Source organism: Hyaena hyaena, unplaced genomic scaffold (genome assembly GCF_003009895.1).
Source record: "Hyaena hyaena isolate Hyena2069 unplaced genomic scaffold, ASM300989v1 scaffold_82, whole genome shotgun sequence".
NCBI classification, from domain to species: Eukaryota; Metazoa; Chordata; class Mammalia; order Carnivora; family Hyaenidae; genus Hyaena; species Hyaena hyaena.
The window spans coordinates 2,375,517-2,390,832 of record NW_024080713.1 but is presented as its reverse complement, the minus strand read 5'-3'; the positions used below and the strand labels follow the sequence as shown (position 1 = coordinate 2,390,832).

The window sequence follows — 15,316 nt, the reverse complement described above, 5'->3', positions numbered from 1 at the left end:
TGAGTCCCGTGTCTGGCTCTGTGCTGACAGCTCAGAGCCTGGAGCCTGCTTCGGATTCTGTGCCTTCCTCTTTCTCTGCCCACCGCCCCTCCCGCCCAAATAAACATTAAAAAAAATTAACCCTGAGAAATTGAAAAAAAAAAAAACCACCTTGTCTCTTTTTTAGTTATTTTTAAATGAATTAAGGAAACCCATAACGTGTTAACATGAATGACATTTTATAAAAAATAATTTTTCAAAACAAAAAAATCGCTTTATGAGGAGAATGGCATTGATTTACATTTTTGCAAATCTCATATGCGGCTTAATGGAAGATAATAGATTTTCAGTCTGCTTCTGAATTCAGTCTCTTGCAGTATGATCCTCTGAACTGTTCGATGAGAATTTGGCCTTTCACGTTTACGTGGTAGAAAGGGGAGAAGTATTTTAATAGCCTTTTCAGTTAATTGTGGGCATTCATCTTTGATACTACACCAGAATTTGACAAGTGGCAATTTCTTAAAGGTTAGTTGCCATGTGGAATCTGAAACTGTATCAATTAACTTTTTATACCCTTCTATTAAGATCCATTTGTCTGTCTGGTACTTCCAATGGATGTTGAAGTGACAGGCTCATTTCGTTCTTTTCTGAGGAAATATCTGCCAAATACCCAAATCTGAATGACTATAGCTTGTCTGTCTGTCATTCTTTCAAGTAAAAAAACCCAGTATTGTGGCTTGTACCTCATGTTGCACACGCGCTCTTCCTCAGGACAGCCGTGGTACCTGTGTGTGCCGAGTGCTGGGACACACTTGCCATTCTGGCACACAGAATATTAAAGATAAGTGGACTCAGAGGCCAGATGTAATAAAATTAATACTTGTTTGTGCTCAACAAATATTTGAGCATCTAGCATGTACCAAGGATGTTCTTATGTGAAATTGGCCTTTTAAAAATTTTTTTATTTCTTATTTTTTAGCTTTTATTTTTTATTTTATTTTTTTAGTTATTAGTATTTTTTACAAATAGTTTATTGTCAAGTTGGTTTCCATATAAAACCCAGTGCTCATCCCCACAAGTGCCCTCCTCCATGCCCATCTTCCCCCCCCAACACCCATGAGTCCTCAGTTTGTTCTCAGCATTCAGGAGTCTCATGGTTTGCCTCTCTCCCTCTCCCACACTATTTCCCCCCTTCATCTCCCCCACGGTCCTCCGTTAAGTTCCTCCTAATCCTCCTATACGTGCAAACATATGGTATCTGTCCTTCTCTGCCTGACTTATTTCGCTCAGCATAACACCCTCAAGGTCCATCCATGTTGCTACACATGGCCAGATTTCATTCTTTCTCATTGAATTGGCCTTTTTTTTTTTTTTTAAACTGTGAACGTGGTCATAAAGAATATAGTGATTAATAGTACGGTTTGGCGTAACTACCTTGACTCACCAGAGCCACAAGGAGTTTTACCCACTGCTGTGTACGCACCATCAGTGGAAAAGAGGAAAAATAGCAGCTAACATTTTAGTATTGTGCAAATAGTTTTGGACCCTGCCGACCGCCCTGCACAGTGTGTTCCTTATCTACGGGGTGCTGATTTCCTGTGTTCAGCCTCACCAGGGCTCTTTGAGGGCGGGAAAAGGCCCGAGGGGCAGGTGCTTGGAGAGCCCTGACTACCAGGTGCCAGCAGGGACTGACTCGGCTCTTGTTGTGTCACTGTAGATCTGGAGCAGCAACCACTTGTTTCCCAGTGCAGAGGAGGCCACTCTTTTCCTGGGAACGCTGGACACCATTTTCCTCTTCTCTTACGCGGTGGTAAGTTTTAGAATTTGAGGGTTTTAGGTTGAGGAGAGCCGTATGTGGAAATGACTGCAAACCTTATGGAGTGTGTAAGGGATTCTTGAATTTCTTGACCGAGGAGAGTTCGGCATTGCAGAAGGTTATATTTTATGTCCTTCCCATCCATCCACCCAGCCATCCATTCATTTTTCATCCATCTGGCAAATATTTACTGAGCGCCTGTCATGTGCCAGATACTTCTGTGGTCTGTGGGAGTTCATCAGTGAGCAACACAGGAAGAATCCCTGGAAGAAAGCTTACATTCTGGGGTTGGGAGCTAAGGAAGACAAACAGGAATACAGCGCTCTACCTAAGTACAGAGTACGGTTGAAGGTGGTGGGTGCTGTGGAGAAAAATGAAGCAGGGAAAGGGGAATACATAGCCCTGGGCGGGAGCTCTGATTTAGGTAGGATCCCTGGGGAAGAGCTCGGATAGGGGACTGTATTTGAGCAAACGTCTGAAGTGAGTGAGGTCAGGATGATTAGAACAGAGAGGCAAGAAGTGAGGCCAGAGGAGGTATGGGGCTCAGACCTTTAGAGCTTTGATCCCTTTGTTGGGGCTTTGACTTTATCGTTGAGTGAGATGGGAGCCCGGGAAGGTTTTGTGCAGAAGTGCCGTGTTGGGACAGGTGCACTTGCTGTCCTGGGTGACTGAACCGAGGGCAGAGGCAGACGCAGGGAGACAGGTTAGGCTAGTCCAGTTTGTTTGTTTTTAAAACGTTTCTTCATTTTTGAGACAGAGAAAGAGAGAGAGAGAGAGAGCGTGCGCGCATGAATGGGGGAGGGGCAGAGAGATAGAGAGACCCAGAATCTGAAGCAGGCTCCAGGCTCTGAGCTGACAGCACAGAACCTAATGCGGGGCTCGAACTCACAGACTGTAAGATCATGACCTGAGCTGAAGTCGGACACTTAACCGACTGAGCCACCCAGGCGCCGCAGGCTATTCCAGTTTTAAGGTGAAGGATGATGGTGTCTTAGATCCAGGGTGGGGTAACAGGTGAGAAGAGGTAGGTTTTACCTGTGTTCTTTTTTAAAAAATTTTTGTATTGTGTACTTATTTTTGAGAGAGAGAGAGAGAGAGTGAGTGAACAGAGAATGGGGAGAGAGGGAGACACAGAATCTGAAGCAGGCTGTAGGCTCTGAGCTGTCAGCACAGAGTCCGATGTGGGGCTCGAACCCATGAACCGTGAGCTCATGACCTGTGCTGAAGTCAGACGCTTAACTGACTGAGCCACCCAGGCGCCCCTACCTGTGGTCTAAAAGTAGAGACAGTAATTCTTTACCCCGTCGCGTGTGGAATGTAAGCAGAAGAGCGGTGCTGGGAACAACTCTAGGGTGGAAGTATCACAAGAGAGTGGAGGACGGTGGGGAGGGGGGTAGGCTTTGGGGGCAATCTCTTTTAGACATGTTCCATGTGACATACCTGTTACTGCCCCAAGGATGAAGAGTAGACCCTTGATTACGTGAGTCTGGAGTTCAAGGTAGAAGCTCAGGCTGGCAGTACAAATTTCAGAGTCCTTGGCATCTAGATCATTTTCGGTTAGTAGACTGGATGGCGTCATCACGGGAGCAGGTGAGGATAGAGAAGAGGTGTGACAACCGAGTCATGGGGCTTCCTGTATCTGGAGGCAGGGGGCGTGAGGAGTGGGCGCGCAGGGCCGGGGTGCAGCAATAAAGGAGGAGAGCCGAGGATGGTGGTGTCCGGGAGCCGTACCAGCATGGCAGCCGCCAGTTCTCTGTCCGAGGCAGTTGCCCTGGAGGGGGCGGTTGTGATCTCTGGTTGTAGGGAGCCGTGTGGGGGCGGCCGAGCTCGGGCCGTGGGGAGCACGCTGTGAGCGTTCCGCCCTTTGCTCCCAGTGTCTGATTTCCTGTCTTGAGAATGTGTCCAGTTATAAGAAAGCCTTTCGACTGCAGATATCCAGGTGATGTGAAATACCGGGTGAAAGTCCCAGAGTAATCTATGAGTGTTTCTTTGGGCTATTGTTGGAATATCACTTCTTCAAAGAGGAACCCTGTAGCGGTAGAAACAGTTGGAGCAGATCTTGGCTTGTTTAGCCTAACTCTTCACCCTGGGCATTTTGAGTATGAAATCCCAATACATGGTCATTCAGCTTTGGGCGGAGCACTCCCCGTGGGTGGAGCACTCCTCATGGTGTTTGTCTTTGGGCCTGTGATGGCGTATTTTAAGAAGCAGTGTAGTCCAGTGCAAAGACCACCTCTACCACCGTCAGCTGTGTGAAACTTGGTTTCGAAATGGAATTTAACCTTTTTTTTTTGATCTTTAGTTTCCTCTTGTCTAGAGTTGTGATAATACCCATCACTAGGATTCAGTAGGTTTAAGAGATCAAGGGGCGGCGAGAAATCCGTGATCATGCTTCTTTGTATCAAGCTGCGTGTCCTTCTGGCACTTCCAGGCCTCACGCAGGCATTTGGAATAACACGGAATAAATTGGTTCCCTAATCTGAAACATTGAGAGATTTTATTTACCACTTTTACTGTCTGTAGCATAAGACATGTGAGTGGCAGCTATAGAACATAAAATCTAAGGCTTACAGTTGTCTCTTTTGAGGTGGTGACAGGTTGACGATAATGAGACATACCGTCCAAGTTTTCTCTGGCTTAGGTGCAGGCGGTTTATCAGAAACACCCGTCTGTACCTGGATTTAGGCTTTCAGTCAAGGCATTTATTCCTTTTACATATTTATGGAAGATACCTAGTGTGTTGCCCTCGGCTCCTTAGTCTGCTTTGCGGCCATGACCACAGGATTTTAATTCCTGCCCCTCAGTGGGAGGAGAGCAGGAAGCAGAACGCTTGTACTCATCAGCTAATTACTGGCTTTGCGTCCCTACGCTCCCTGCCTCATGAGGTCATGAAACCCAAGGGTCAGATTAAACAGGCAGTGCTTGTGCCCCAGAAGCTTCTGTTGTGCAGGACACGTGACACAGCTCGATTTCAGAATGCACAGGGCTCCGTGTAATCCCTGTGGGAATGCACAGTGCTGACCTTTAGGAAGTAATCTGTTCTAGAAAATGAAATAGATTTGCGTGCTTGTTTTATTAGTATTTTCGCTCTGTTTTGTTTTTGGTCTTCCAGTCTCCTTTTAGGCAGTGCCGGGGATCTACTTTTGGTACAACCGGGGTTTACACTGGATTGCAGTATTTGGGTGTGTGAGTTTGTTTACAGTGTAATGTGCAGAAGCCTACTGTCAATTCACGAAATGTGTGTGAAACTGATGGAGACAGCTAATCTGGGCTTACGAAGAAGTTTAATTTGGAGTCATGTCAGTGTTTTGTTTCCCCCACTTGCATTGCATTGCATCGCATCTTCCTTTTTTTTAGACTGTGTCATTACTCAGAGCTGTAAAATAAACATGCTTTATTTTTAGGGCCTTTTCATCAGTGGAATTGTTGGAGATCGGCTCAACTTACGATGGGTTCTGTCTTTTGGCATGTGTTCTTCTGCACTAGTGGTAAGTTGAAAAGGTATTAGTGATATCATCATCATCAGTATCATCATTTTGGTCAGATATTTTAGAATCCAAGTACTCCCCCGTTTTATATATGTATCATAGAAGAGTAAAATTAATCTTCCGTTTTTTAATACCTTATGTGCCTTTTCACTTAGGGGAATCTTTTTAAAATGAGATTTGGGATCACACCCCTTCCTTGATTCGGTCACCACCAAAGCCAAGCGTAAATAGCCCGGCATTCAGTGCTCTCAAGACCCTGGTCCTGGGCTGCCGTGGCAGTTGTGTTGATTACTACACTTCACCACTTGGATCTGGCCAAACTATTTCCTGTGGTCCTAACACAGCCCGTGCCTTTCTGCCTCACCCTGTTTGCTTTTGCTCTTCTTCCCTGCCTCGAACAGCTCCCTCCCTGTTCAGCTCTCCATAGTCTAACTCAGGGTCTCTGGCATGTGACTGGCCAAATGGCACTTCTTTCATACTGCCTTACTCTCCTGACCTCCTTCGTTCCAGAAAGGGACCGCTTCCTTTTCCGGACTGCCCCACCGTAGCACTTAGGTTGTCCCTGCCTAGTCTACTTTCCCCAGGAGTCTGCAGCATGGTGCTTGAGGTAACAGATTGCCCGGTGTCTGGACTGCCTGCTTGTCACTTCCTCTTCTGCCATCTCCCAGCTGCCATTGCTCTTGCTTCAGCCTCCTTGTTGAATCTGTACCCCAGGGCTGATAGGGAGGCTTGGGCGAGTTTTTGCGTGTAAGGCCTGTGGAGCGACGCCTCGCTAATTAAGTGTGGAGAGGGCAAGATCCACATTTTTTTCTTTTTTTTTTTTTTTAAAGCAGAGCAACTTCTTTTTTTTTTTAATTTTTTTTTTAATGTTTTCTTTCTTTCTTTTTTTTTTTTAATTTTTTTTTTAATGTTTTATTTATTTCTAGGAGAGAGAGAGAGACAGCGTGAGCAGGGGAGGGTCAGAGAGAGAGGGAGTCACAGACTGAAACAGGCTCCAGGCTCTGAGCTGGCAGTCAGCACAGAGCCTGACGCGGGGCTCGAACCCACGAACCACGAGATCATCACCTAAGCGAAAGTCCGATGCTTAACCGACTAAGCCACCCGGGCGCCCCATCCATGCCTTTTTTCAAGCCCAGCAATTAATTTTGTGACNTGAGCAGGGGAGGGTCAGAGAGAGAGGGAGTCACAGACTGAAACAGGCTCCAGGCTCTGAGTTGGCAGTCAGCACAGAGCCCGATGCGGGGCTCGAACCCACGAACCGCGAGATCGTGACCTAAGCGAAAGTCGGACGCTTAACCGACTAAGCCACCCAGGTGCCCCCAAGATCCACATTTGATGCACCCTATTTTTTTGTTTCCTAGCTCCTAGTGAGGAATTTTTATTGGTTGAATGAAAGTGTGGATTTCATTTAGACCCTATTTTATGATTATTCCAATATCTGCCATTTGAGAGATTGAAACACTTCATTTATTCATAGCCTGCTCACCCCACACATACATACGTCTTATTTTAAAACCCGTATACAGTTTTGAAAAACTGAAGTATGTGCATGAACTCCCCCTTCTTGGCGTGTGATTCCGAGTTTTAACAAACGAGTACAGTTGTGTCACTACCATTCTTCCCCCCCACCCCCCCAAGCCTCTGGTCAGTGACCACTGACCATTTTTATCTCCTTATAATTTTGCTTATTCCAGAATGGAAACATACAGTATTGTGCATTCCATTTTTTAACCTATGCAGAATATTCCCCAAAGAAATTTCAACTGCAGATAAAATGTTCACTTGAGCAAAATGCCTACAAAAAGCAGTGGCTCTTTCCACAGCTGCAGCAATAATGAGAGATGGCGCGTCCTGGGCCCCATGGTGTGCATGGCCCTGTGCTGACTGAGCTCATAGCCACGAACTCAGTCCTTAAAGTTGTTCTCCATACATACAGGCCTGAGGGCGAGAAAACAAGAGCTGTTGGGGGCCGGGGGGTCACACAATGAGGATTGGAGGATTGAATCTGTTAGAGCAGAAGGTCCTCGTTGAGCCAGGGGGTGGTCATTAGGGAGCTTCGTGTTGTTTGACCTCCTTCGTCCCTGGTGGTGGTTTAGTGTTTGTCTTACTCGCTCTGAGCAGGAGCCTCTGGAAAGTCAGCCATATGACTCTTGGGCCCTGGACCTTTGAATGTGTCTCTTCACGCAGAAACATAAGCATGGTGGGCAGTTAGGTGTCCGTGTGGATGTCACATGTCCCTTTCTCTTCCCTTCCTCGTAGGTGTTCGTCTTTGGCACTGTCACAGAATGGCTGCATTTCTACAACAAGGGGCTGTACTGCTGTCTCTGGATTGGGAACGGCCTGCTGCAGTCCACCGGGTGGCCCTGCGTGGTTGCTGTCATGGGCAACTGGTTTGGCAGAGCGGGGTATGCCACTCCCTTCGTCTTTAATTTCTCTCCTTAAGTAGTTTTAATATCAGATTATGCAGACCTGTCATCAGTCAACTCGATCTTTTTGACCCTGCCCACGCCTTCCCTCTATTTTAGAATGGATAGTGGAGAGGGTTCATGTTAGAATGTGTTGGAAATGGTGTGGACTTGGGGGATGGCCTAGCCCAGTGAGGCATATTCCTTTTTTTTTTTAAAATAAATAATGTTTATTTATTTAATTTTGAGAGAGTGGGGGTGGGGCGATTCTTAAGCAGGCTTCACGCTCAGCATGGAGCTCTACTTGGGGCTCGATCCCACCACCCTGGGGTCATGACCTGAGCTGAAATTGAGAGCCACCCAGGCTCTCTCCCTCATCCCTGGCCCAGGCACATTCATAATACTCACCTGGCCATGGTCAGAGTGTGGCTAAGGCAGTGCATCTCAACACTGTTTTTCATTTAGATAAACATTGTTTTTTTTTTATGTAATATATTGTCAAGTTAGCTAAAGTATGGTATATATAGTGTGCTCTTGGTTTTGGGGGTAGAGTCCCGTGATTCATCACTTACATACAACACCCAGTGCTCATCCCAACAAGTGCCCCCCTTAATGCCCATCACCCATTTTCCCCTACCTCCTGCCCCACCTCCACCATCAACCCTCAGTTTGTTCTCTGTAAGAGTCTCTCATGGGTTTGCCTCCCTCTCTATTTGAAACTATTTTTTCCCCTTTCCCTTCCCCCATGGTCTTCTGTTAGGTTTCCCAGGTTCTACATGAGTGAAAACATCTTTGTCTTTCTCTGACTGACTGACTTCACTTAGCATAATACCCTCCAATTCCATCCTCATTGTTGCAAATGGCAGGATTTCATTCTTTCTCATCGCCAAGTAGTGTTCCATTGTATGGATAAACCACATCTTCTTTATTCATTCATCAGTTGATGGATATTTGGGCTTTTTTCATAATTTGGTTATTGTTGATAGTGCTGCTATAAAGACTGGGGTGCATGTGCTCCTTTGAATCATCACCCTGGTATCCTTTGGACATCTGTTTTTAACAGAGACCCCTTTACAGATCATGAGTAAGGTAGCGTGATAAATTAAGTCTCATGTGCCATCCCATCATGTATCTTCCTGTGGGTTTTGCCTTCCCTTCCCTTTTTTGAGACTCAGTGGTCTAGTTTAACCTTTTTATATTAAAGATGAAACTGAGGCCAAAAATTGTCTGTGAGACTTGCCTAAGATCACATAGTGAAGATTCTGATAAGATACAGATGAAGAATGCCAAACTTCGGGGCTTAAAAGTCATTAAATGGGACATTTTTTCCCTAAATTCTCAAGTCGTTATCAGAGTGTATGTGAGTTTGTGTTGTGATGTGGGCCTTGAATGAGCGTGGGCACCTGCTGCAGTACCTTCTAGGCTGCCAGGAAGAGCCATACTTCGTTTATAGAATGGAAAGTAAGCTGAGATGCCCAAAGACCTGGCTTTGTTGTTTGGCAACATTCTGAATTTAGGAATGTTTTTAATTTGGATTTCTTTTCCTTTCTCCTGGATAAATATTTTTATGTTTTGAGGTATGCATTTTTTTCATTTATGGCTCCATCTTTTTTGTTTGTTTACTCTTTTCCCATGGACCGGTGTTTGCAACAGACATTAGCCGCCCACCAGGTGATGAGTTCATGCCCTGCCTGGCTCCCCTCGGGGTTCCGGCCTTCTCAGTTTCATTATGGGGGTCGTGCTGCCTGCTGGCTAATGATCTGTAACGTCGTGAAAGTTCACCCATGACCTGTCTTGTGGGTAGAATCAGTACCACTTAATGAGGATGCTCTGACTTCAGTGCACTGCACTAGTGATTTCTCTTTCATTCTACCTCTAGTGTTACTGATTTAACAGATTTAATTTTAAGAGGTACTTGTTTCCAGGGGTGCCTGGGTGGCTCAGTCCGTTAAGCGTCCAACTCTTGATTTTGGCTCAGGTCATGATCTCATAGTCCTGGGATCAAGCCCTGAGATGGGCTCCGTGCTGATGTGGGGAGCCTGCTTGGGATTCTCTCTGTCTCTCTCTCTGCCCCTCCCCTGTTTGTGTTCTCTCTCAAATAAATAAATATATACTAAAAACAAAAAAAAAAGTTAGTTGTTCCCATATGATACTTTAGTTTTCTTTTGGAGTAGGTGATGCTATCTGCTCATGTGCTGTTTATTTTTCTCAAGGTTTTAAAAAATTTTTTTTTAATTAATTTTTTTAATTTTTTTTATTTTTGAGAAAGAGACAGATCATGAGTGGGGAAGAGGCAGAGAGAGAGGGAGACACAGAATCTGAACCAGGCTCCGGGCTCTGAGCTGACAGCACAGAACCCTAAGTGGGGCTCAAACCCATGAACTGTGAGATTATGACCTGAGCTGAAGTTGGACACTTAACCTACTGAGCCACCCAGGTGACCCTTTCTCAAGATTTTTAAAGTAATTTTTTTCTATTTATGATTTTTGAAAATTATACAAAGTCTTCTTGTTTATTTTAGACAAGCTAGATAATATAAATGGAAAAATAGAAAATAAAGGTAAAACTACTTGAAATCCTATCACTCAAAGATAATCATTATTTTTAGATTTATTATTTTTTTTTTTGAAAGAGAGGAAGGTAGAGGGGTTGATAGAATTCTAAGCAGGAATTCTCCTGATGTGGAAACTTGATCTCATGAACTGTGAGATCATGACCCAAGCGAAAATCAGGAGTCAGTCAGATGCTTAACCAACTGAGCCACCCAGGTGCCCCAAAGATAATCACTTTGACACGTATCATTTTGAGATCATTCTTACTGAGCTTTTATTTTTTTAATATTTATTTATTAAAAAATCTTTATTTTATTTTATTTTTTTTTAAATTTTTTTTTAATGTTTTTATTTATTTCTAGGAGAGAAAGAGAGACAGTGTGAGCAGGGGAGGGTCAGAGAGAGAGGGAGTCACAGACTGAAACAGGCTCCAGGCTCTGAGCTGGCAGTCAGCACAGAGCCCGACGCGGGGCCCNTATAATAGTTTTCTATGGGAAGATGTATGCAGGATGCCAAAGTGGTTTACAAATGAACTTTTGATGAATGCCTATATTCTAAAAAGCAAGATATTTATTTTCATTTAAAAAAAATTTTTTTAAGGTTTTTATTTATTTCTAGGAGAGAGAGAGAGAGAGAGTGTGAGCAGGGGAGGGTCAGAGAGAGAGGGAGTCACAGACTGAAACAGGCTCCAGGCTCTGAGCTGGCAGTCAGCACAGAGCCCGACGCGGGGCCCGAACCCACGAACCGCGAGATCATGACCTAAGCGAAAGTCGGACGCTTAACCGACTAAGCCACCCAGGCGCCCCTATTTTCTTTATTTTTTAAAAAAAGTTTGTTCATTTTGAGAGAGACAGACAGCACAAATGGGGGAGGGGCAGAGACAGTGAGCGGAGGGAGAGAGAGCAAGCAGGCTCTGCATCGCCTGCACTGAACCTGATGTGGGGCTTGAACCCACAAAACCATGAGAACATGGCCTGAGCTGAAACCGTGAGTCAGATGCTTAACTGACTGAGCCACCCCTTTGCCCTCCAAAATGCTTATTTATTTATTTATTAATTTTAAGGGCGTGCGCAGAGAGAGAATCCCAAGCAGGCTCTATGCTGTCAGTGCAGAGCCTGATGCGGACTTTATTTCATGAACCAGGAGATCATTACCTGAGCCAAAATCAAGAGTCTGAGCGCTTAGCTGACTTAAGCCACCTAGGTGCTCCTTACCTGAGCTTTTATAAGTTGGATGACACTGGGTGTTTGAGAACAGTGCCTGGACATGGTTGACCATTTCATTAATCCTATGGATCAATCACAGAGAAAAAAACTTGAGCCATTACTGTTTATTTCTGAACCTAAGACAATTTTTTAAAAAAAACAGGTAATACTAGTAAGTGAAATTGATGATGTGCTGTTTAAGGTCTAGTGAGGTTTCCTGTAAAACGTAGCCGTAAACCACAAAGTACCATTAAAACCATGACAATTTAAAACAAAGTTCTTTTTCAACTAATTTCTTCTAAAATCCTATCTTTGGTTAGCCAGTGTTGTTCAGAGGCTGACCTGAACTCTTCCAGGGCCCTCTTGCTAGATTTTGTATATTTTTAAAAATTATTTTTTAAATGTTTGCTTATCTTTGAAAGAGAGAGAGAGTGAGCGTATGTGCACACACACGCACTTGCACGCAGGAGCTGGAGGGGGGAGAGGGAGGAGCAGAGAGGTGAATGGGGACGGACAGAGGATCTCAAGTGGGCTCTGGGCTCTGTGCTAAAGCAGAGACCCCAGTGTTGGTCTTGAACTCACAAACCCGGAGATCATGACCTGAGCTGATCTGCCACTTGACCAACTGAGGCACCCGGGTGCCTCTTTCCTGGACTGTTGTAGTAGCTAGTTTCCCTTCCACTAGATTCTTTGTTTAGCCATCTTTTTTTCTTTTAATGGCTTTATTAAGGTATATAATAAGCTGCACAGATTTAAGATGTACCATTTGGTGAGTTTTGGCACGCACACATCACCACCACCACAGTTAAGAAAATGGACATATCCATCACCCCCAAGTTTCCTCGTGCCCTTTTGTAACTCCTCTCCTCCACCACCCCCGCCACCTTCCACCTTCCCTCCCATCGCCGTCTCCAGACAACTATTAATCTGCTTTCTGTCACTTGAGATTACTTTGCATTTTCTAAAATTTTATATAAATAGAATCATACAGTATATACTGTTTCTTATCTGCTTTCATTCAGTATAATTATTCTGAGGTCCATTCATATCATGTGTATCAATAGTTCATTCCTTTTTATGGCTGAATAGTAATCTATTGTATCCCAATTTGTTGATCTTTTCAGCTGTTGATGAACGTTTGGGTTGTTTTCAGTTTTTGGCTATTACAGATAAAGCTCCTGGGAACATTTGTGTATAAATCCTTATGTGAACATATGCTTTCATTTTCCTTGGATAAATACCTCAAAGTAGAATGTCTGGGTCATGTGGTAGGTGTATGTTTACGTTTTTAAGAAACTGGCAGTCGCTTCCAAAGTGGTTTCACCATTTTACATTCCCGCAGCAGAGTGCAAGCGTTCTAGTTGCTGTGTATTTTTGCCAGCACTTGATGTATGTGGTCTTTTTTTGTTTTTAGCTGTTCTAGTATGTGTGCAGTGGTACATCACTGTGGTTTTCATTTGCATTTCCCTAATGTCTGATGATGTTAAGTATCTTTTTACATGCTTACTTGTATCATATTTTTGTGTGCATGAAGCTTTTTTTCCAAAACTTTTTATTTGAGATGATTATCGATTCATACTCTTAATTTTAATTTTAATTAAAAAAATTTTAGATAGTTTATTGTCAAGTTGGTTTCCATATAACACCCAGTGCTCATCCTCAAAAGTGCCCTCCTCCATGCCCATCACCTCCCTTCCAGTCCCCCCATACCCACGAGTCCTCAGTTTGTTCTCAACATTCAAGAGTCTCTCATGGTTTGCCTCCCTCCCTCTGCCCCCATTTCCCTGCTTCTTCTCCCCGACGGTCCTCCGTTAAGTTCCTCCTAATCCTCCTATACGTGCAAACATGGTGTCTTTCCTTCTCTGCCTGACTTAATTCGCTCAGCATAACACCCTCAAGGTCCATCCATGTTGCTACACATGGCCAGATTTCATTGTTTCTCATTGCCATGTAGTATTCCGTGGTATAGATAAACCACATCTTCTGGATCCATTTGTCCACTGATGGACACTTAGGCTCTTTCCATGTTTTGGCTATTGTTGAGAGTGCTGCTATGAACATTGGGGTCCATGTGCCCTTAGGCATCAGCACTCCTGTGTCCCTTGGGTAAATTCCTAGCAGTGCTATTGCTGGGTCATAGGGGAGTTCTACTGTTAATTTTTTGAGGAAGCTCCACATTGTTTTCCAGAGGGGCTACACCAGTTTACATTCCCACCAACAATGTAGGAGGGTGCCCGTTTCTCCACATCCTTGCCAGCATCTAGAATCCTCTGATTTGCTCATTTTAGCCACTCTGACCGGCGTGAGGTGGTATCTCAGTGTGGTTTTGACTTGTATTTCCCTGATGAAGAGGGATGCTGAGCATCGATGCTGAGCATCGTTTCATGTGTCTGTTTGCCATCTGGATGTCCTCTTTGGAGAAGTGTCTGTTCATATCTTCTGCCCATTTCTTCACTGGATTGTTTGTTTTTCGGGTGTGGAGTTTGGTGAGTTCCTTATAGATTTTGTTTTTGTTTTTGTTTTTAAATGTTTTATTTATTTCTAGGAGAGAGAGAGAGAGAGAGACAGCGTGAGCAGGGGCGGGTCAGAGAGAGAGGGAGTCACAGACTGAAAGAGGCTCCAGGCTCTGAGCTGGCCGTCAGCACAGAGCCCGACGCGGGGCCCAAACCCACGAACCGCGAGATCATGACCTAAGCGAAAGTCGGATGCTTAACCGACTAAGCCACCCAGGCGCCCCAAGTTCCTTATAGATTTTGGATACTAGGCCTTTATTTCATATGTCATTTGCAACTATCTTTTCCTATTCTGTCAGTTGCCTGTTAGTTTTATGGATTGTTTCCTTTGCTGTGCAGAAGCTTTTCATCTTGATGAGGTCCCAATGGTTCATTTTTGCTCTTGATTCCCTTGCTTTTGGGGATGTGTCAAGTAAGAAATTGCTGCGGTTGAGGTCATGGAGATTGTTTCCTGCTTTCTCCTCTACGGTTTTGATGTTTCCTGTCTCATGTTCAGGTCCTTTATCCATTTTGAGTTTATTTTTGTGTATGGTGTGAGAAATTGATCTAGTTTCATTCTTCTGCATGTTGCTGTTCAGTTCTCCCAGCACCATCTGTTAAGGAGGCTCTCTTTTTTCCGTTGGATACTCTTTCCTGCTTTGTCAAAGATTAGTTGGCTGTATACTCTTGGGTCCAATTCTGAGTTCTCAATTCTATTCCATTGGTCTATGTGTCTGTTTTTGTGCCAATACCATACTGTCTTGATGATGACAGCTTTGTAGTAGAGGCTAAAGTCAGGGATGGTGATGCCTCCCGTTTTGGTTTTCTTCTTCAATATTACTTTGGCTGTTTGGGGTCTTTTGTGGTTCCATACAAATTTTAGAATAGTTTGTTCTAGTTTTGAGAAGAATGCGGGTGCAATTTTGATTGGGATTGCATGGAATGTGTAGATTGCTTTGGGTAGTAATGACATTTTAACTATATTTATTTTTCCAGTCCATGAGCGTGGAATGTTTTTCCATTTCTTTGTGTCTTCTTCAATTTCCTTCATAAGTTTTCTATAGTTTCATCATACAGATCTCTTATATCCTTGGTTAGGTTTATTCCTAGGTATTTTATGCTTTTTTGTGCAATTGTGAATGGAATCAGTTTCTTGATTTCTTTCTGTTGCTTCATTGTTGGTGTATAAAAATGCAACTGATTTCTGTACATTGATTTTGTACCCTGCAACTTTGCTGAATGCATGGGTCAGTTCTAGTAGGCTTCTGGTGGAATCTGTCGGGTTTTCTATGTAGAGTATCATGTTGTCTGCGAAAAGTGGAAGTTTGACTTCTTCTTTGCCAATTCTGTTGCCTCTTATTACCTTTCATTGACTGATG

General features: G+C 44.1%; 1 protein-coding gene across 5 annotated transcripts in view; it reads left to right on the top strand.

The window, feature by feature from the left end:
* SLC37A3 (solute carrier family 37 member 3) overlaps positions 1–15,316 on the top strand; it is a 66,742-nt gene that overhangs the window by 16,952 nt on the left and 34,474 nt on the right. For all 5 annotated transcript variants that reach the window (XM_039234036.1, XM_039234031.1, XM_039234035.1 and 2 more), the window contains 3 exons: positions 1,697–1,789; positions 5,200–5,283; positions 7,543–7,688. In XM_039234036.1, the coding sequence (XP_039089967.1) occupies positions 1,697–1,789; positions 5,200–5,283; positions 7,543–7,688 (323 nt within the window). The remainder of the gene's footprint in view (positions 1–1,696; positions 1,790–5,199; positions 5,284–7,542; positions 7,689–15,316) is intronic.